Raw genomic sequence first — 22,370 nt, 5'->3', positions numbered from 1 at the left:
CTGCACCCAGTTAATTAGAACCCACTCTAATATCTCAGAGCCTTCAGCCCATAGGTCAGAGTCAGAATCTTTGACACAGACAGGTAAGAGGTGGGCATAGATGGCATCCTTGGCATCTTGACTTAGAGACGTAAGAGGTAGCCACAGGTGGCAGGGTCTTGTTACTTTATTGGGGTCTTTTGTTTTCTGCTTTCTTTAAACTTGATGCATTTCTTTTTTCTGTTGCTTAAAAGTATTTATATTTGAATTTTTCAGTGTGGTGGCTAAGAACTATCATATTCTGGAAACAGGTCATCTGGGAAGAAAGCACACCTGAGACCTGCACAGGGGAACAATTTTATAAGATACTTAGAGACGGTTGGTGTTTATGCCAGCAAGGGAAGGAAAAAGTTAATAGATAGTAAGAAAAATAGAGAGGAGTGGGTTGAGGCAGGTCACCATTTTCCAGAATTGACAAGGTTTTAGGTAATAAACCAGTGCATTGGCATTGCATTTTTAAACATTTTCTTGTGTGTGTGTGAGGGCACGCATGACTGTGCCTGGTCATACTGTGGTGAAAGTGTGGCGGTCGGAGGACAACATGTAGGAGTTAGTTCTCTCCTACCACGTAGGTGCCAGGGATTGGACTGAGGTCATCAAGGCTTGGCAGCAAGGACCTTTACCCATTGAGTCCTCTCTCCAGCTCCACACTGACATTCTTGATTGGAAACAGGTTTAATTAATCATGGAGAAAGGATGTAGGATGCTCACGGTAAGACTTCACTTAGGACTTAAACTTTCATGAATAAATAGTAAGTATAATGAATCTTCAGTGGCTGAAGGAGAAAATCTCTCCATCTAAGGTGTGAATTGAGTTAGTTTTCCACCATGGTGGGCTGGGTAGTGTGCGGGTTTGGGTGGATTCTACCCTTCTGTCTCACAGTCTGTGTCAGTGCTGGTAATGTTATGGGTTATTTAATATTTACTATTGATTTATCCTTTACCTAGGCAGTGGTTATTCCTAAACAACTGTATAACCAAAACACCACACAGAGACTAGGATTTATTTAATTAACCTAGAGCACAATGCTGGGCAATAGTTACTCCATCCTAAATCTCCAAGCCTGCATAGTTTTCTACCATTCAGACTCACCCATTATAATTGCTTTTAGTGATATCTTAGATCGGTTCATTTCTCCAAGTGGTTCCAAGACCTCTCCTCCTGGTTCTTCTCCTCTCCTTCCTGCTTCCTTCCTCTTCCTCCCACTCTGGACCAGCATGTTCCACCCTATCCTCTCTATTGCTCAACGTTGTGGCTGGTTGTTTTAATTGACAATTTTTTAGAGAACAAATGGTGGCATGTTTACACAAACTTGAGACAGGTGATGATGAGAATAAGCATCACAATGCAATGTCCAGATTAAAACCAGAGAGTGGGGGAAAGAAATCAGCGTTTGAATGAACAAGGGTAAATTTTATACACTCTAAAAGAACATTATACCATCAGCCTTGATTAGATTGTATGGAGGCTAGAAGCTTCCAGGATTAGGCCTGGGTTAGCAGATGAGGGCAATAAACCTCTAAGATGACAATTAAATCCGGCGAATAAAAGATACTTCAAGAATTGAGTGTTAGCCACATCACAGAAAGTTTGCCTACTCTCGTGCTGATTTTGTAATTTTGCATTCTCCTATGGTTTTGTCATAGAAAATGCCAACCATGACATTTATTTTCTTTCTCCTCCAATTTTTTCTCTGCAGAATGACTTGCTCTTCTTAATGTTTTTTTTGTGTGTGATATTGACTCATCAGTTAAGAGGTTTTCTGGGCACTCACATCTTAGTTATAAAGCACAGCTTGAAGATACCAGGAAACTTTCAGCTGCTTTTCTTTATGCGCTGTTACTAGAAATAATGGGTTTTCCTGTCATAGGATGTTGAAATTACAGGTGAGCTCATGGTTATCTAGTTGTGGTTCCTGACACTGGAATGGAAGAAACAGAGGCACTGAGACGTGACATTGGTGACCTACTGTAACAGGGCAGTGTCATCAGTAGAATCAGGACCAGCGTTTATTTCTTGTTCGGACTCCACTGTGCTTCATCAGCCCTGTAATGCAGGGCTGTAATGCAGCTGTCACATCAGCTATGGACAGGCATGAAGCCTTGCAGACCTAGGTGCAGCCTAATGAACTGTATATAGTGAGCTCCCGACTGAAGTTTACAAGAAAAAATGGAAAGAGCTGCGCTTTTGTGTTAGTTTTGTTATAAAAGAACTTTGGAAGGAAAGCACATTTTACCTTTCTGGTTGTTGTTACTTTGTTCTTAAGTTTACAGTGACTAGTGTGTATGCATTGTGTAAATTAATGGGGTTTGTTATATTCATTCATTCATTCGTACACATACGCTTTTTACTTTCTAAGGCATTAATCGCAGTTATAATTTGACTCATAGGAAATGTAAGTGTATTTTGCTATCACTGGGAGGTTGGTTGATATTTTGAGTCAGGGTAGCAAATCTTTTGGTAATGCTACCTGCTTGATAAGGTGACATTATCCATTGGTTCTCTGCTGTGATTCACTTCTATTCTTCCATTTATTAGTTTGCTTTTTAAATTTTAATGTCTATTTAGTTTGGGTGTGTTTTTTCTGCATGTATTTCTGTGCCTGTTACCTGCAGAGGATAGAAGAGGGCATTGGATCCTTTGGAGCTGGAGTTACAATGTGAGCCTCCATGTGGGTGCTGGGAATTGAACCCAGGTTGTCTGGAAGAGCAGCCAGTGCTCTTAACTGCTCAGCTTTCTCTCTAGCCCTGCCATTTCTTGATATTTAAACCTATTCCTTTCCCTGAGTTTGATTCTCTGGTTTCATTCTTTCTTTTTTTTAAATCACTTTCATTCTTTTCCTCTTCAATACTTTTTAAACTTCTAAGCTCAATTAGATGTTCTGTGCATACACAGTATTCTTAAAAACATGTTATATGTTAAAATGCTATATGTTAATGGGAAATTTTCAATGTATCTACTTAATTTGCTCATTTATTTGAGGATTTTGTAAGTCTCAAATTTGCCGTACAAATCCTTTATATCCAAACTCAGATTCATATTCTCACCACTGAGTCTCACATGTGAGCTAAGTGCCTATGGATAGAAGTTTGGAGTTGTTAGGGAGAGCATGATCATATCTCATGATAAAGGAAGAATACAGACTTTAGGCCTTATGTGCAGAAAACACTAGGTCACCTATGTACAGGGCACTAGATCAGGTTGTAAGAGTCGTGGAATTGAGACTTCATTCTCTTACCTATTCTGACCAAAACCCTTCTCTTTTTCTTAGCAATAATGAGGTTCAACTAGATGGTCTAATTCTTTAAATATAAGAGTGAGATGCAGAGAGAGTTATATCTAGATTGGCAGGATGATGAAAACAACATACCCAGGGAGAAGGGCACAGGAGAAGATGAAGCCTAGATTTGTTATATTTGACATTTCATCATAATGAGATCCTTGAGCCAAGAGTTAGAGCTTGAACACCAGGCTGTTCCTGCTGTGTCCTGTCTCTGCTGTGTTCCTCAGATGAGGACCTCTGACCCTTTGTGTAGGAACAAAACTTGTGTTAGCGTGGCTGCATAATTGAGAAGAGGTTGGAGCATGAGAAAAGGTATGGTATATGAGGTCCTATAGAAATACACACCTGTGATGTTGTCAGTGGGGGCTAGGGTGCTGTCCTCTGCACAGGAAGTGTGATCAGTGACAAACTGTCCCCTTAAAGCTGGTGGACCACAGTGCTTTTCAGCAGTAGGTTTAACAATTAATTTGGATTAGGTCGAGTTAGAGAGTTTGGAACCTTTCGGCAGGCTGGTATGACTCCGGTTTTGTGTTGGAGGGCACCACCCATGAGCATCACTCCCCTCCCCCACCCCTTCTCTGTTATTGTCATTATCAGGCTCTCCTCAGTGCCTGTGCACTGCAGGGTCTCCTCAAAAGCATGCCTTCTGTTTCCATGTCGCTGACAGTGTCCTTGTGACATTCAACGAGAGAGCAGTTCTGATTTGGGTGAGAACTTTTCTTTGACCTTTGTGCACATGGGTGAAGCAGACCTTCGAGGAGGCGGATAAGAACGGCGATGGCCTGTTGAATATTGAAGAGATCCACCAGCTGATGCACAAGCTAAATGTCAATCTGCCTCGGAGAAAAGTCAGGCAAATGTTTCAGGTGTGTGTGCACAATTTTCTTGGCCTTCTGTAAAACACAGCAGTTACTGATGTACTCAGGCATGTTAAAAAAAAATCTATTATTTTGTTGGAGGCTGGTATGACTTGCTTTATAACATTTTTCTTTGATAAAGTCGAGGAGTTATGCCTCATCAAGGGAAAGTTCTTCATAAACTTAAGTATTCAGTTCTGTCCCTCTGAATGCTTTGCCATCGCTGCTTTCAAGAGCAGTTGGAAGCGCTCTTCCTGACACTTGAATGGTGGCGTGAACCTGATCAAGTCCTTTTGAGAGGATGAACACGCTTCGTCTGCCTGCCACAGGGGGCTGCTGTGAGGGTTAGAATAAAAACCACGGAACAGGAGAAAAACAGCACTGTCAGAGGCCCCGAGAGCTCTCTTTGGTTTCTGAAGAGTTTAAGATTGGAAACCCATGAGTCTTAGAAGTGCTACTGTCAGAGAGAATTCAGCCGTCCCTTAGTGTGTGAGACAGGATGCTCTTCCCGCTCCATCCTTGAGGGAAGGCCTGGGCTGGAATTTAATTCTGCGGCATCCTGCCGGGTTGTGCTTGGAAGCCAGTACACAGTTAATAATGAGCAAGAGATAAATTACAAAACAGCATTTATTTGGAAATAAGTCATATGCATAGACCATGTTTTATAAAGACTTTTCATTCTATGTGATGAAGTCAATATCTTGGGCACATAATAAGCATAAAAAGGGAAAATGTTTCATGTTTGGGGCTTCTGTTTTCTAAGCACTTGCTGCTCGGCCCTTAGTAGGGCAAGGAGATAAACAGCAGTGGCCATGTGTTCTAATGGAAGACAGGCTGCATCCCTTCTCTGACCCCTTCAGGTGGTCCTGCTTAGGGGATACTCCTGTTGGAGATGGTTTGTACTGGGGTATTTGGTTCCTTTGCACTGGAGAACAACAGGAGAAAAAAATGAAAAAAGGGAGAAATAAAATACAGGGAAAACTAGAAAATATTCATGTACTCTGTCTTATGGGCTCAGAGCAAGTTCTTTAGACAACTTTATTTAATAGTTACTGTTTTAAATTAGCATATGTGATAGGTTCATTATAGCGTTTCATACTTATTTTGTTTCATTGATTCTTTTCCCCCATCACACACTTTTACGCTTGTGGCCCTAAGTAGTTTCTTTTCTACTTCTGTATCATTCTGTATATGCTGAGACAAGATTGTGGTCCAGCCTGGCTCAGAATTTACAGAGCTCCTTCTGCCTCAGCATCCTATTCTGGCATAGTAAGCCACTGCATACATGGTGAGACAATGCTCTTGGATTTTAAAATGTGATCAGCCAGAAATTGACTCAAGCATACCTGCTCTATGTGAAATATGTTCACACGAATTCTGAGTCAAGCAGAGGAAGGCTTGTAGTGGGAATAAGAGTTTCAAAAGTTAAGTACACTCATATGAAATTCTTTAATCCGGAAGTGTTTTGGGTTTAAGACTTTATTTTTTAGGGTTTGGACTATTTTAATACACACAAGTGGAAATCTTAAATATATCCGTTAAATTGGAGTATAAACACACACACACACACACACACACACACACACACACACACACACACACACAAAGACAGGGTCTCACTATAGAGTTATGGATGGCCTGGAACTCACCATGTAGACCAGACTGGCCTTGAATTCTCATAGAGTTTCCTTCCTCTGCCTTCTGAATGCTGGGATTAAGAAGTACATCATCATGTCTGGCATGATTAAACACGTTGATTTAAAGTTATAACAGTAAAGCAAACTGTACACTCCATTTCTTAGAAGAAAAAGCTATTCATTATAGTCCACTTGTATCAAAACCAATCTACACCCTCATTTAAAATGCCAAGATAGAGCTATCAGCATCATACCGAAGCTCTACAAGGTTCAAATATGTTTCCGTGTGCTCTTAAATTAAAATTATCATTAAGCAAAACTTTTTATTAAAAATTTGGGGTGCTCCACACTAATTTGCATGTTATCTTTGCCCAGAGACCTAATCCTCTCTATTATTCTAATTTTAGCACATGTGCTGCTGAAGTAAGCATGAGCACTAAGCAACATTTCATGAGCATCTCAACCTTCAAGGCTAGATTTACATCTACTCAGCAACTGAGCATTCTTCCTAAAACCCAAGGCTTCCAAATGCCACTTATTTCCTGTCAGTTTTTGTTTGGTTACCATTGTTTGCACTTGGAGTGAAGGTGATCATGTAAATGGTTTGGTTACTCATTTTGCTTCCCAGGCTGTTTAATGACGAATTCAGCCAATCTCAAGATCTGTATTGAACAGTTCTTGTGCAGTAGTTATTAACAACTAATAATTTAAAGCAAACATCCATCTGTATGAGCGTTCAGACTTTTCCTTGGAAGGAAAGCTGATGGTATCACTGCTGGAAGAGCCCAAAGCTGGAAGCTACCCATGAGGCATCAGAGCGATGGTCATAGGAGAACTACATCCATTAAGAGATTACAGTTCTGAAGCGGGTGACAGACAAGTGCTTACGCTACGTACTAACGCACTCCCTGTCCTTGTCCTTCATCTGTTGTGCTCAAGGAATCTTCTGACTCCTCAAAGATCAGCTATCGGTTTCCTCATGTTTAAAGATAGGCTTTCTGGTTTTGTTTATAGTTTCCTTTGGCTTAATTCTTCTTTAGTTTTTTAGTTGAATTGCTAGCTTTTTTGTTTGATTTTTACCTTTGAGACAGGCTCTCTTTGTGCAGTCCAGGCAGGCCTCCAACGAGCCATTTTTCTGCCTCATTCTCACATCAGGTTTTGTTTCCTAATAAGACCTTCTAATAACACATTTGACTTCAAGCTTTAAAGAGTTCATGTATCTTTAACGGCTTAGTGCTTGCTTGTTTGTAATTTTTATTTCTGATTTTGGGATTGAAAGCAGGGCTGTCATACAGATTTAGGCTTAATTTACGTATATATTTTTAAATTTGTGTTTTGCCTGCATGCATGTAAGGGTATCATGTATATGTAGTACTGAAGGAAGCCAGGAGAGGACATGGCAGACCCTGGAACTGGAGTTACAAATGGTTGTGAGCTGTCACATATGTGTTTGGAACCAAAACTGGGTCCTCAGCGAGTGCTGTGGTCATAGCTGCTGAGCCATCTCTTGAGCCTCAAATTTGTACAGAGTTGAATTCGATTTGCTCACTTTGATGTGTTTTCTTTTGTTTAGAAACATTATTTCTGTGCTCTGCTTCAAAGATTTTTGTTAATTTATGGATGTGCTATAGCCAGTTTGGTTAGTATAAAGTTGGCTATAGTTTGTTGAAAGTTTCTCCATTGCCTAATAATCAATTTTTGTAATGTTCTGTATGTACTTAAAAATGTATTTTTTTGTGATTTATGTTTTAGCCCTTTCACAGTGAATGTTTCTTTGTTATTGTGAATTCACTATTTCCAATTCTCACCAGCTTTCTCCCCTGTACCTCGTTCAGGAAGCTGACACAGATGAAAATCAGGGAACCTTGACATTTGAAGAATTCTGCGTTTTTTACAAAATGATGTCATTGAGACGCGACCTTTATTTGCTGCTCTTGAGCTACAGCGACAAGAAAGACCACCTGACTGCAGAGGAGCTGGCTCAGTTTTTGAAGGCTGAACAAAAGGTATCAGTAGACCATGGAATGGAGTGTTTGCTCAAAAGTACTGGAGAGATTTGGGCATCTGGGTATCGGCTGTATCTGTTAAATGCAGGGTACACTGATAAACAGCACAAGTTATCAAAAATTGTACCAGTGAATCATTTACAACATCTGTCTATGAGCTCTGAAACCTAGCATATATTGCTTTATCTTGCCTATGTTGAATATTTTGTGAATTTTTCCACAAAGGAATAAAAGTTAACTCATATTTCATTTTAGATACACTAGCAATGTTGTTCTTTTTTTTTTTTTCTTTGTACTGCGAGGTACTAGTTACTCTATAAATTTGAACTATGTATTGATATATGGTGGTGTAAATTGGTATTAGTTGATATTAAATTCATAGTGCGTTTTTATAACCATGACATAATTCTTAGGTCACATTATAACACTGATAATTCAGATAGGGACCCGGCGTCCAATCATGTGCAAAGGCTAGTAAATTAGGCCTGGCCTAGAGTAGGAATTCTTAAATCTACTTAAAGGAAAACATTAAATTTTAATATATTATAGGCTGGATTGTTATCAACAAGTTTAATTTTTTTCACATTGCTGTTTTAGAATTGTTCAAACTCCATTTCTCAGTACAGTGGAGAAGTAATGGCTTTGTGTATAAATCTCAAACACAGGTGGAGACTTGAATGTGTGACATTTCAAGGTAATTCATCACTTTGTATGAGTGCAAAGTACATTTCCAAGTCATCGTGCTAAATTTTTGGAATGTGCAAAACATGCCCCTAGAGATCTCAAAATAGAGAGATATTTCTCAATGTTTTCTAATTTTCAGAGTCTATGACACGAAGAAAGAATGCTAAGAAGTAAAGCCACACACTTTTTTTTTGATCTTGAGGCAGGGTTCTCGTGCGGCTGAGGACGCCTGTATGCTTGTTGTTCCTGGACTGTTTTCTGAGCTCTGCAAAGCTCAGCAAAGCAACATATTTCTTAAGGTTTCTCCTTTTTAGGCTTATAAAACTAATTATGACTTGAAGAAAGAAATAATGCAGGAGGTAGATGGAACAAACTGAAAATGAGTCTTTTGAAACATCAGTGCCTGCCCCCAGTGACAGACCTCCTTCAATGAGGTCAAATCTTCTAATATTTCCCAAACATTTCCACCACTGGGGGCCCAAGTATTCAAACCTATGAGCATTCTGGTGTCATTCTCATTCAGATCATCACAGCCATTCATTCTAAAACTTGTGTGTCATAAAATGCTCTTGATAGATGCTTTTCCCTGGCAGGATTAGGTTAAGAATGGAAGTAGTCATTTTTAGTTAATTTCTTGTATTAACTGTTCAATAAATTGTGTTTACTTACTTGTGCAGATTTGGTCATTTCCAAGAAGGCTATGTAAGATTACAAGTGAGCACGCCCCCCGTGAATGTACTAGGTTTCACAATTCTATAGAGAATAAATTTTTCTTCACTCTTAATACAACTTGAGGGTCTTAAAAGTATTTTAAGAAGGAAAGTACCCATATAGATTTCTGTGATAAATTCTCGTGTCACAGAGGAGACTTCATAAGGAAATGAGGATGTGAGGAAATAGGGTTACCTATGCATGTTTTAGGCCAGGTTTGATTGCACCTAGACAGACATGCAGACACAGGAAACTGTGAATGGTAGATACAGGCTGTGATGTCATGCTTTGGAGTAAAAGCAGAGGGTAAACTTAGCAAGACCTGCTTGTTCAGACCCTCTGGCATCTTTTCATCTTTGGCTCCTTTTCTGTGGGTGTAGGCAGGGCAGCTTCTGAATGTGAGTAATCTACCCTAACTTGAAGGGAAAAAAATCAGAAAGTCTTTCCCAGGAGTAAATACCTGCTTAAAGGGAGAAGGCCTGAGGGAGGTCAGAGACAGCTCCCTGTATTTGCTCTTTCTTCACATTCTCAGATGCTGTGTGTTAAGGTAGCCCATGCAGAATCACACTGCTTATACACAGCTAGACTTTTCTTCTATGTTAGTTATCTTTTGGCTCATTATTCTCACAGCTGCCATGATGTAGTCTAATAACAATAATGCAAGTATACTTTGTCCGCTGATCTTGATAAGGAACCCTCAAAACTCTTGGGATTTCCTGAGTGACTGGATAACTTTTCTTATTTCCAAGGAGTCAGTCTGCTTCAAATTTGAATTTGCTGGACCTTTGAATAGTTTCAACCATGTGATGAGAGGTTGTGAGCTTTCATTTGTACTTTGGACATATGGAAAGAAGAGGGAACTGGGGATTAAGTTAATAACCTTTCTCACCGGTGTCATCAGTCTGTACTTTCATGCCTATGTCATACACCCCTCCATAAATTAAATGGCCTGGGGCTCAAGGCTTAATGAACATATTCGGGTGTGGTGAGGATAGATGTCCAGAGAGGCCATAGGTCTCTTCAGCCACCCCATTTCCTACACAGTTATTTTGTGTGGCTCTTGCTGAGCTCTCATTTAGTGTACATAGATAATGGAAGAGAAACACTGTCACTGTACTCCATGGGCCATTCTATGGAATGATTGATCCTGAAGGAGCTTGGGGCAATAGTTTAATACCAGCTCCTTGATGACTCTAACCAGGCTTCTCTGAGCCCTCTTGACAATCCCGTTTCTTAGCCTTGTTTTTAAAAATCTACTTGTATAAAAAATCATGCTGTTATCTTAGCCAGGATCCCCATCCTCAACCGAATACTCCTCAGCCTGTTACTTGCCTCAGTCCCTAGTTGATGTCTGAGCTTCTTGGTTGGCTTTGTCTGTGTAGGTTGAGTTCCCTTTATCTACTTATCCCCGTTGTTCTTGATTTTTGTATAAAAGGCAGCTGGTACCCGCTTTCCCCACCTCACAATGTCAAGTAGAAGGTTGGTCTTGCTGAATGTGACTGAGATATTAAGAAGTGCAGCCATGTGAAGAATAAAATTTAAATACGCAAATCTAGTAACTTTTGCATTATCCAGGCTAGTGGAATCACTCCAACCCATCTGAATGGCAATAGCGCACATCGCTTGCCAAGGGGCATGCGTTTCTTTCCCCTCTCTATTCATGTTGAAATTCTGCCAGGAAATTTTTTGTCAGGAAACAGAAGCCAGTGCTGTGTGAAGTTTGCCCTGGCATATCTGTATGTACTTTCATCTTCTAAATTAGTTTGAAGCTACTAACATACAGGTAGGGCTTGAAAGAATGTCTGTCTATCTGTCTATCTGTCTGTCTATCCATCATCAATGCAAGTATGTATGTATGTATCTATCTATCTATCATCTATCTGTCATCTACATTAGTATACCTCAAGAGGCAGAAGCCATATAAAAACATTTTAATGTATAGAAACCTTAAGGTCTGATATTTCAAACACTGTATAACTACATCACAAGGTAGGGAAGTATTTGTAGTACATAAGAAAAGAAATACCAAGTATCCTTAGTGTGGACAATGCTTTTATGGGTCAATGTACTGAAGGGCTTATCTTGTAGGGAGTTTCCCATTGGTAAGGTATTATCTCATTGATGAATGCTGACGTGCATTCATTAATTCAGTGTCCACCCTTACCACACCTTCTACAAATCCAGGAAGGCTGAGGTCTTCTAGAAAAGGCTATAGGAATGCCTTGTCTATGATCCCTTTCCAGATTATCTCATCTCCCACAGTTAAAATAACAGACATTTTGATATCTAGGATTATTGGTTATTGCTTGTCCAACATGTTTATAGCACCTGCAAACACTTTGTCCTTGCTAGTAATCAAAAACGCAAAATTAAGCCAAGAGATTATTATTTTTAACATGCTAAGTTAGTGAATATTAACAATCATGGTATCTACTTTAGCTTGTAAATGGTCTAACTATTTAGCATAATGGTTTTACAAGTCTGAAAATTTTCAGAATTTACCGAATGTTGATCCATTTTACCTTCAGCCATTTATCCTAAATAGCTAAGTACATACAGAAAATTTTGGAAGGTTGTACATTCCAGCATTCTTTAAATGAAGAAAAATTAAACACAACATAATGTGTGCAGTAAGCTTGATAGCATTTAGTTTTGAAACTGGATTGGTGCAGTGGGACAAACCTGAGGCATTTTGCTCTCGGTGCTACTGATCCATCAACTTCTGAAGACACAAGATTGGCTACAGACACTACAGTGCTCACCTTTTAAAATAGACTGTTGCAAAGCAAAACACCACTGCTGGCCACAGTTAGTATCAAAGATACATGAAATCAAATGCTGGCCCATTGATAGATTCTTATTTCACCCAGAGAGAATATTAGAAATTTATCTTCAGGTAATCTTACCAGTTACAGTGAGTTGAATATTTGTACCCAAATATCTAAGTGATAATCCTTAGTACCTGTGAATATACTGGAGCTAAACTGAATGATTATGTGTTGATAAATACATTTATTATCTTAATCACCTTGGATTGGGGCCTTAAACCCCAAAGTGAGAGTTTTCACAAAAGAGCAGTAGAAGAAGGCACACAGGAAGAAGACCGTCAGGTGGAGACTGAAGTATTCCTCAAGCCAAGGGATCCATGCCACTTTCAGATACAAGAAAGGTTGGGGACAGAGCTAGTAGGGAAGCTAATCCTGCTGACACCTTGGTTTTGGACTTCTGGATTTCATTACCATGATGAAACAAGTTTCTGTTGTCTTAGTTCACTAGTTTGTTAGTGAGAATAGCCCTAGATATCTAACATTACCAACCCAAAGTGTGTGTGTGTGTGTGTGTGTGTGTGTGAGAGAGAGAGAGAGAGAGAGAGAGAGAGAGAGAGAGAGATCCTAAGATATTAGCTTATATAAGAAATCAAATACAGTAGCATGGACCAAGAATCCCACCGTGAAGCCATGATCTGCTCATGAGTACAGATCTTCTGTCCAACTCATTGATGACTCAGTTTTAAATGTCTTTAAATAATTTTAAACATCCTTTGTGTCATTTGTCACACACACCCTCACCCCCGCACGCTAACCTCCCATCCTCCACTCCTCTGTTTTTTCCCTTTTCCCTTTCACATGTGTTCTACTTTCTGCTTCTACACTCAACCCCTGCAATTGTCATACTTTTTTTTTCAAGGAAACAAACGTATAGAAACAAGAAACTTGGTAGAAGCAGAATAGGTGCAACACAGACAGAAGGACATGTCAGAAACTGGTTGTTAATGTCATCAGAATAAGAAAACCACAGCTGTAAACTGAGAGTGAGACACTATGAGAAAAGATCCAGAGGGGGATAAAAGGAGTTCCAAGAAACTTGAAGTTTAACAGTAGAGAGGAAAACACAATGGATGGTTTATAAAATGGAGTAAACAGAAGAGACAGAACTGAAAATAGGAAGAGTCCATGAGATGAAATTATCAAGCAATACAAAGTTTATAAGCATAAAAAGAGGTGACTCTCTAGAGAAGCCACTTGAGGACCATGGACATGGTGGAAGACCAGCCACTCAGATGCAAGTCACACTCATTACTGTAAAACTAAAGTGAACAAAACTGACCAAAGCTAACTGAATTAAGTGGAGGCAGGATGAATAAACAGGACTGGCAAAAGTACCACATTAGGACTTCCCCAAAGCCACTTGGAATCCAAGAAACACAAGAGCAGTGATTTCAAGCTAGAGTTTTCTGCCTCAGTAAATTGTCAAAAGAAACTGTGTGGAAGAAAAGTTACTGAATATATACAAAACCAGAAAAATGCAGACGTCTGACTTTCTTATAGCTCTGTTACAGACGACAAGGCAGAAGCTCAACAGAGCTATAAATCAGACACACTTAGAAGAGGCACCATTATCAAAGGCACCGTCATTAGGTCTATATGAAAGAAAAGGGTTTAGACTTAAAAATCCAGAAGGTCCAAATTTGAACCTTAGTTCATACCTCTTAGAGTTTTGGGACTTTGGTGGCACTACTTAAGTGTGATTCAGAGGCCATTTCTTGCCTTAATGAGAAAAATATACCATAGTGTGATTAGAATCACTGGAAGTATTTGTGGTAGACTTATTAAAACTCAGTCTATAGGAATTGCAGCAATCAATAAATCCAAAAAATTCTGTTAAGAGAGGGAATACAATTTTACTGCATAGCATAGTCACCAGGTTCAATGCTTGCACAGCTGGAATAATTTAAACAGCAGATTATTTGGTAAACATTATGTAGGTACACAGTGGGGTGATGGACAAAGTGGGAAAGCCTTGTTGACTCAAGAGAGCTTATGTTAGATGAAACTCTGACATAATGTTTAAAATAATAAGTCAAGAGGTAATGTACAAAATGGAAAATAACGTAAGTACAACAAGGATTGTGATGATCCACTTTCAAAAAATGGTATTATGAGCTTTGTTGCCTTTGGAGGAATATATAAAAGGGGAGTTGTACTTGGTCGTAAACACTGCAGTTTTGACTTACTCAATAATGAGTTGAGTTATTTGGCTAAAAATAGGTTCAGCAATATTAACATTTGTAAATTCTGTTTCAGCTGTGTGTTTGATGTGCTAGGGAAGCATGGGCGTGAGAAATGCAATCATTTACTCTATTGACTCTGTTTTGGAATATCACTCACTGGGAATGTGTTTTTAGAAAACTAACAGTCTGAAGTTAAAAGCCAGGTTAGAGTGCAGATGTTTTCACAGATACATTACTGGGTTCTACAACTCATTTATATTGTATATATGCACCCATAATGTGAGGACTTTCTTTCTTCTAGATGATATTAAAACACAGTGGTTAACAGAACAGAATGAGTCCAGTCTTAAATAATGCAGGAAGTCAGATTCCAGTAACTGACTTGAAAATTGTAACACCTTCAAAAGATTAATAACTTTCAGCTGTATTGAAAAGCCAAACATCCTTCAAATACCTTAATAGAATGAAGAAAATATCAAGGGATTAGGTCTATGTGAAAGAAAAAGGTTTAGACTTAAAAATACAGAAGGTCCAAATTTGAACCTTGGTTCATGCCTCTTAGAGTTTTGGGACTTTGGTGGCACTACTTAACTATTCTCTGCATCAGTTCTGTTATCTGTAAACTGAGATAGAAAACGTTAAGTTCAGATGACAGTTGTAGCACTGGAGAGATGGCTTAGTGATTAAGAACAGAAACTACTCTTGTAGACAACCAGAGTTCTGTTTCCAGCACCCACCTCAGGTAGCTTGCACCCACCTGTGACTTCAACTGCAGTGGCTCTGATGGCCTCGTTCAGCCTCTGCAGGCTTCCAAGTCCTTGCCTGGCTCTGGGGACACACCCTTTTGGGAGCAGTGAGGGGGATGAAGAAAGGAGACTCGTGGGAGCACCCAAGTGCGTGCACAGAGAGGGACACAGACACCAAGAACTAGTTAGGGAAGGTGGTCTGGACTGTCGACCGTGGAAGCGCACTGTGTTTGCTATTTACATTTAAGCAGGGAGGTGGGGTTATTGCATACAGCTGAACAAGGAGGCGGGGTTAGTCGTGCAGGTTTTATGGTCGAGGCAGGGTTTATGGTTTACAGCTGGAACAAGGACACTGGTTTAGCTAATCTCAGTAGGAGTAGTCTCCGTAGTCTTAAGGTTATAAATATCCGGGGAAAACAGTGCCAGGGGACACCTGCACGCACAGTCAACACGGCCCCTCAGACCCCAGAGAAAGGCCATTTCTTTGAGCCCTGCTCAAGGAAAGCGCTGCAATTCTGCCGTGAGTCTGCGTTCCTCTCAACAGCACATACTGACCTAGGATTTCACACACTTGGGGCTTCTTCCATTTTCTACAGCAAGCCCTTGTGCACAATGTGCACATTTAAAAATAAACATGATTGCACTGACTATTCTGTACTGATAGCAATATGCAAATGTAAGAAGGCATCATAAAGAGAGGCTTAAAAATAAAAATGTGTCACGCTTCTGAGAGGATGCTTACATGAGAAAGCTGTGGGGCAGGAAGAGAGCGGATTCACTCTTTAACTTCAGCTCCCATTAACACGCCACTACGCTGTAACTGGTAGAAAGTTATTTCTAGACATTCCTTAATTTTGTGGAATCTTTACTAATATTTTTGATAATTTAGTGAATAATTTTTAAGCATGAGCTTTAAAAAAATCTAATTTTACTTTACGTCTTGTGATGATGGATTCTCTGCTCATCTACCATTAGTTTCACTCTAGAACGATGGATGGTTTGTTGTTTGTACTTCGCTTTATTCTCATGGGCTCCTGGTGGTTTCCCTGAGTGTAGCGCTCATGGCCCCTGTTCCTCAGAACAAATGGCCACGTACCTGAATAATTGCAAAGTGAACTCAGTCATTCCGCAGTGCATAAAGTCATCAGTGTTTTTTTGTTGTTTTTTTTTTTATTACAGGAGGTAAGTTTGCTAAGTCTAGCTTACAGTATACAAGCTAAAGAGCTGCTCACAGCCTTGTGGGTCTCAGAAGTTCCTTGGAAGCTTTGAAGTTCTGTTTACTTAACCATATTTTCTGGGGACGTGGTCAAGATTTTGGACTTTTATTCAAAGGATGCTAGCTTGGAAAACAAAGCATCATGTATTTTTTAATCTGGCAAAAACAAAAACAAAACAAACAGCTTTTACTCCTGCAGAAAGTTTGCATGCTTTTCAAGAGATGATTTGATATAATAAAAAAGCTAGATTTTTCTAAGACCCGTTGAACCTTAAAGACAATGGAATCTTTGAGGAATATAATTGAAATATGCTTTTAGTATTTATTATTTTATATTGGCTCACGGGATTGGCTACCCTTATGACTAGTCGTCAGTATTTTAAAATGTCATTGTTAGACTCCTGACTGAATGGATTAAAACAACAACAACAACAACAACAACATCACTTTCACTTTTTTTGTAATCTGGGGATCAGACTCACAGATTTATGAACGTTAGGCAAGTATTTTGCCAGCGGGCTATATATATAGTGAGTGGGTTTTGGAAAATGTTTTTGCATTAATTTTTTTTTAATCCCTTCATGGAAAACATTTGTCTAAGAGTTGAAGGGCTGTGTTCACTAACTAAAGCCGAAGGATGCAGGGTAAGATCTTAACCACCCTCAAAAGAGAAAAAGAAAAGCAGGCCTGGGAACTCCAAAGCGCTTGCCTCAGCGCCCTGAACTGTGAATGGGGGGGGGGGCAGTTGGTCTTGCTGCAGTATAGAGGACACAGCTTGTGAGGCTGCAGGAGCATTCCTTCTACTCTGCTTTCTTTAGATGAGCAATGTGACGGTGGACTACTGTCTTGACATCATTAAGAAGTTTGAAGTTTCTGAAGAAAATAAAGTGAAAAATGTCCTTGGAATAGAAGGTAACCAGTGGTCCCACTTTCCCTGTCTCTCTCTGTCCTAGCTGCAACATTAAGTTTTATTACAAGTTTCAGAAAGCAAAATTGGGAAATGGTCATGGAATTTCAGGTAATTCAGGTAAAGCCCAAAAAGCATAGACTTTCCTGCAAAGGAGATCTCTGGCTTTGTCTTTCTCTTATTTTTTGCAGTAACCTTTAAGCTACCATTGTGTGTGGTGAATGAAATATTTGGACTTTGCTCAAATGGATGTTTGAGCCCTTAAACAAATAAATAATCTATAAGATTAGTGACTTGAAAATAAACATTTTTTAAAATAAAATTTTAGGAACTGATTTGTTTTTCCCAACTGGTAGAAATTTAGAAAATGTTAGAAATCGTGCTAATATATATGTAGCTAAGGAAAGTAAGACCAAAAGAAATTAAATAATTTATATAATTATGCATTCAGAATTTAGCTCCTATGATTTACACATAAATTTACACATATAGCCACAGTGTGTATAAGCCATATGCCTTTAAAATATGCAGAGAAGTAAATTATAGGCTGTGAGATTTCCCAGGCAAACAGATGATTTTAACCAAAGACTTGTGGGAAGCTCAACTTTCCCCAAGAGCATTCAAAGCTACAATTGACTATTGACTTCTGGAATTCCCCTGCTCCCATCATCAGTGTAGATCTGGGTGTGTGTGTGCAAATGTGTGCCTGTGTGCATTCATGTGAGTATGCACACACGTGTGTGTGTGTGTGTGTGTAAAAGTATGTGTCTGTGGCTGTGTGTGATCGTGAGCAATTGGTGTGTGCATGCCTCTGGGTGTGTGTGGCAATCAGGTTCATATCACCAGACCTGGCTTACCTGGTAAGATAGTAATCTACCTGAAAAGATATTTTTAAAAATGAAAAAAAAAAAAAAAACAGCAAAAGTAGTTCAGGACAATTATTCATTTTGAAGAGACTTCATGGTCTACATTTATTAAAATGCTAATCAGTTTCAGTGGTGAGGACACAGATATAAGGAAGATATATTATTTGTCTTCAAAGAGCTCACAAATTATCAGGGAGCATATATGTACAAATATTAGTATGGGATGAGAATTCTGTTGGTTGAGGCACAGGCATGGTATAGGAATGTTAGTACAGAGTAGGGTGTAGTAAAATATAAGTAATCATGCAGATTCTCTAATGCCAAGTTCTTATTTCCTGGGATGGAATAGAATTAAAATGAAGAGGAATAATTTAAAATTTTTCCATCATTAAAACTATTTTAAAATAGAAGATAACCTAACTTGGGCCTCTTAAGACTGTACTTAAATAATAATATTTTTCTTGAGGCTTTCCCCAAAGCTGCAGTTAAGTTTGACCTCTAGTTATGAACATAAAGGTCGCAAGGAAGAAACTCTGAAGACTCGGCATATTTTCAGATTGAATTTTACCAAATGAGTCTCAGCAAGTTGAAACAATCTATCATAATAATGATTACTTCTGTTCACTGGTATCTTTCTTCACCTATTCATTGTGATGGCTGCCTCCTCTACTCCGACTTTGGGTTTTGAGAGCTTATAGAAAATTTGGTAGATTTTCTACGCAAACTTTAAGCAACATTTTAAAGTTATTTATGTGAAAACCATTGGCAGCAGTTTTCCCAAAACCTGTTTCATAGTTAGCCACCCTTTGAAATTAGGCAATACTTAATGTTTGGCCCTATACTTTACCATGTGCTGTTTTTCAGAACATTGTAAGAGCTTATCAGCTGCTGGTGGATTGAGGTTTAATATGGTTATAATCAAATTGGTCACCCCTGAGCTCACACCACATAAACATAGCTTGAGTTTAGTAGAATAAATGCTTTTGTTATGACAACTCAATTTTTTTAAGATGAAAGTTTTTCTGACGGATATATTTGAGTGGTTACTTCCCAAAGTTATATTTTCTGATGTTCTATTTATCACCAAGAAAACCTCTCATTGTCACCATAAGCATTGTCCTGATACTCGCTTATGAATGTTCTTTGGCCATTTTTTTTTGTCTCTGTTGGCATCGGTTATGTAGCTATTCTTTGAAAGCTGTGGCATTTCACTCTTTCCTCTGAAGGCTTCACGAACTTCATGCGTAGTCCTGCTTGTGACGTATTTAACCCTTTGCACCATGAGGTGTACCAAGACATGGACCAGCCCCTCTGCAACTACTACATTGCTTCATCTCACAACACGTACCTGACTGGGGACCAGCTCCTCTCTCAGTCCAAAGTGGATATGTATGCACGGGTGCTACAGGAGGGCTGCCGCTGTGTGGAAGGTGCGTAGAGTTCGTCTGGACTCAGGGGTGCTGCATGATAGGCCTTTTAAGATGCAGAGGTCCAAAGTTTCTGTACCAGTTAGAGATGTTTGTTCATTATAAAGTCATTTTTCTTCTTTGTCTCATTTTTCAATCACGAGGCACAGAGAAATGTGCAAATATTTGGGAAACATACCTTGAACTGCTAAGATAGTAATCTACCTGAAAAGATATTTTTAAAAATGAAAAAAAAAAAAAACAGCAAAAGTAGTTCAGGACAATTATTCATTTTGAAGAGACTTCATGGTCTACATTTATTAAAATGCTAATCAGTTTCAGTGGTGAGGACACAGATATAAGGAAGATGTATTATTTGTCTTCAAAGAGCTCACAAATTATCAGGGAGCATATATGTACAAATATTAGTATGGGATGAGAATTCTGTTGGTTGAGGCACAGGCATGGTATAGGAATGTTAGTACAGAGTAGGGTGTAGTAAAATATAAGTAATCATGCAGATTTGGTCAGGCACAACGGTTTTAGGTTCAAATTTTGATTTGAAGGCCAGTGAAGGAACTTTTTACCCCCTAAGAGAGAGGATTATTTTGGCTTACTGCTTGAAGAGACCAGAGCATCATGACAGGGAAGGCAAAGCAGCGAGATCGTGAGGTGGCTAGTCATGTAGCTACAGTCAGGAAGCGGAAAGAGGTGAATGCTGGCTAGTCAGCAGGCTTTCTCATCCTCCCCCTTTGTTACTCAGTCTGGCTCCAAGCTCATGGGATGCTCGTCCACATTTAAGTAGGTCTTCCAAGACGAGTTATACTCTCATCTCATAATAGAAAATGCATCTAAAGGGCCCTCAAAGTTTTATTAGTCGATACTGCTTAAGGTTCAGTTTCTTCTGCAACTTAGTTATCTCAGAACTGTGAGCTTCCTGTAAAAACTAAAAATAATGCAATGGCCCAAAGAACATAACATTCCAAAATGGAGGGATGGGGACCTAGCCTAGAAGGATCCAATCAAAGCAAGACTGAAATCCACCAGGGTGAACACCAAACCCTGCACCGCTGTGTCCAGTATTTGGTGTTCTTGGTGGCATTGTCTGGATTCAAACAAGCCTGAGTGGTCTCTTCTGTGAGCTCCGTTGGCTGTTAGTCTTTCGTTTCTCTCTTGAGCTTGCTTTACTCAGCCAATCTCTGTGGCTTTGCTCAGTGAACATCTTACATCTCTGATGTCTCTAATGTCTATGATCTCCAGTGTAACTTAGGCCTACCTTCATGTCCTCACAGGAGCCCCGTTTAGGGAATCCTACCATGCCATCAGTTGCCTGACTTCAAAGAATGATTAGAAACTCTGGCAAAGTTCCCCATTTCTTACACTTGCATCTTGCATGCCAGGGAAACCAGCTCCATGTGACTAATGCTAAGTTCTGCTCCTCCTTGAGATTATCCTGGCCCAGTTGGACCATTGCTGCAGTGGCCTCTGTGTCCTTTTGTGGTTGAACCTGGGAAAATACTTCTTCAGCATCCTGGCTCAAGCAGGATGCCGGGAAGCTCTTTTTGTTAAGAAACTTTCATGTCAAATGAATGTTTTCAGATGAGTTTACATTGTTTCATTCTGCAGCTTTGGATGGTGCCTCTATCTTGGTGTCTTGTCCTCAAATCACCTTTCTTACTGTGTAGTACAAAGTCCTAGTTTTTCCTTAGTGCCCTATCCCCACTGCTGGGGCTTGAACTCAGGCCCTCAGGCATGCAAAGTATGTGTTCTACCATTTGTGTTGTACCCCAGCCTAAGGGCATTAAGCTCTTTAATAATTATAACTAGTTTGTCCCCACCTGCTCTGTGCTCAATTTTATCATTTTTTAAAGTGTTTTTTTTCTCTCACTAAACTGCATATTTTCATATCTTTGTGCTCCATTTTCTGCTGTTTCATTGTAAATCTGGATAAATGTAAAGGACAATAATATCTATGACACACCCTGAATGTTACCGTCTCCTGCTGTCCTTTGCCAAATAAACAATTCCATTACTTTTGGATCCACTTTCATTTAAGTTTCAGAACCAGGCAGATCCAGCCAAATTTTTGCCAGAGTACTGTGAAAATCCTCTTAATAGAGTTCTTTGGAGGCCAACTATAAAGATGGCATTCACTAGTTTCATGAAGTGATCGTCCATTGTAGATATAATCATAGCTTGCTGCTGTCCTTTTTTGTACTGTTTCTCCTACGTTTTTGGCTCCTCAGATCCAAGTCTTCTTTTGCTTACCTGTCCAAAATCAGCATCCTGCTGTAGAAATCAAAATCAAGGGAACTTATAAAACAAAGAATTTATTGGGATTTACAGTCTGAAACTGTTAATTAAGGGTTAATTAGGGTCAAGGCAAGGAACATGGTGGCAGGTAGCAGGAAGATATGATTCTGGAGTAGAGTATCTGAGAGCTTTTATCTTGAGACACAACCACTAGACATGTGCTAACTGGGAATAGCAAGAGATTTTGAAATCCCAAAGCCCACCCCCAGTGACATACCTCCTTAAACAAGACCACACCTCCTAATCCTTCCCAAACAGCTCCACTCAGGGTACAGCAATACTCATGAGTCCATGGGGTGGGGCATTCTCATTTTAAAGACACTATTTGAGCCTGACTGTGTTTCCATGGTCATTTTCATATTCTGAACCAAAACTTTTTTTTATTAATTAATCTATTTACTTTACATCCTGACTTTCTCTTCCCACCTCTTTTTCCAGTCCGTTCTCCTTCTCCCCTTCCACCCCCATCCACTGGCTGTTTGACTAGCCACTTGGCCTTCAAATTGATCAGGTCTTTGTCAGAGTGTTTGGGGGATTATAGTGTGTGATCTGGTTGAAAAATGGTCCCTGTAGCCCCTGGCTGTTTTTTGCCTTACAGGGTTTGTTGGAGTATTTCTATTTTGCCAATAACCCTAGCACACTGTTAGCCTTCACAGGAAACTTCCCTTGAACCTGGCTGTCTGTGCC

At 39.5% G+C, this 22,370-nt stretch overlaps 1 protein-coding gene across 1 annotated transcript in view; it reads left to right on the top strand.

Annotated features, from left to right (window-relative positions):
- Positions 1-22,370, top strand: part of Plch1 (phospholipase C eta 1) — a 193,449-nt gene that overhangs the window by 122,143 nt on the left and 48,936 nt on the right. The window contains exons 5-8 of the mRNA XM_055596877.1: positions 4,060-4,189; positions 7,653-7,823; positions 17,010-17,103; positions 19,191-19,394. Coding sequence (XP_055452852.1) covers positions 4,060-4,189; positions 7,653-7,823; positions 17,010-17,103; positions 19,191-19,394 — 599 coding nt within the window. The remainder of the gene's footprint in view (positions 1-4,059; positions 4,190-7,652; positions 7,824-17,009; positions 17,104-19,190; positions 19,395-22,370) is intronic.

Source organism: Psammomys obesus, unplaced genomic scaffold (genome assembly GCF_907164565.1).
Source record: "Psammomys obesus unplaced genomic scaffold, mPsaObe1.curated_primary_1811, whole genome shotgun sequence".
Taxonomy (NCBI): domain Eukaryota; kingdom Metazoa; phylum Chordata; class Mammalia; order Rodentia; family Muridae; genus Psammomys; species Psammomys obesus.
The sequence above is the reverse complement of the archived record's forward strand: the minus strand, read 5'-3'. Positions and strand labels throughout refer to the sequence as shown.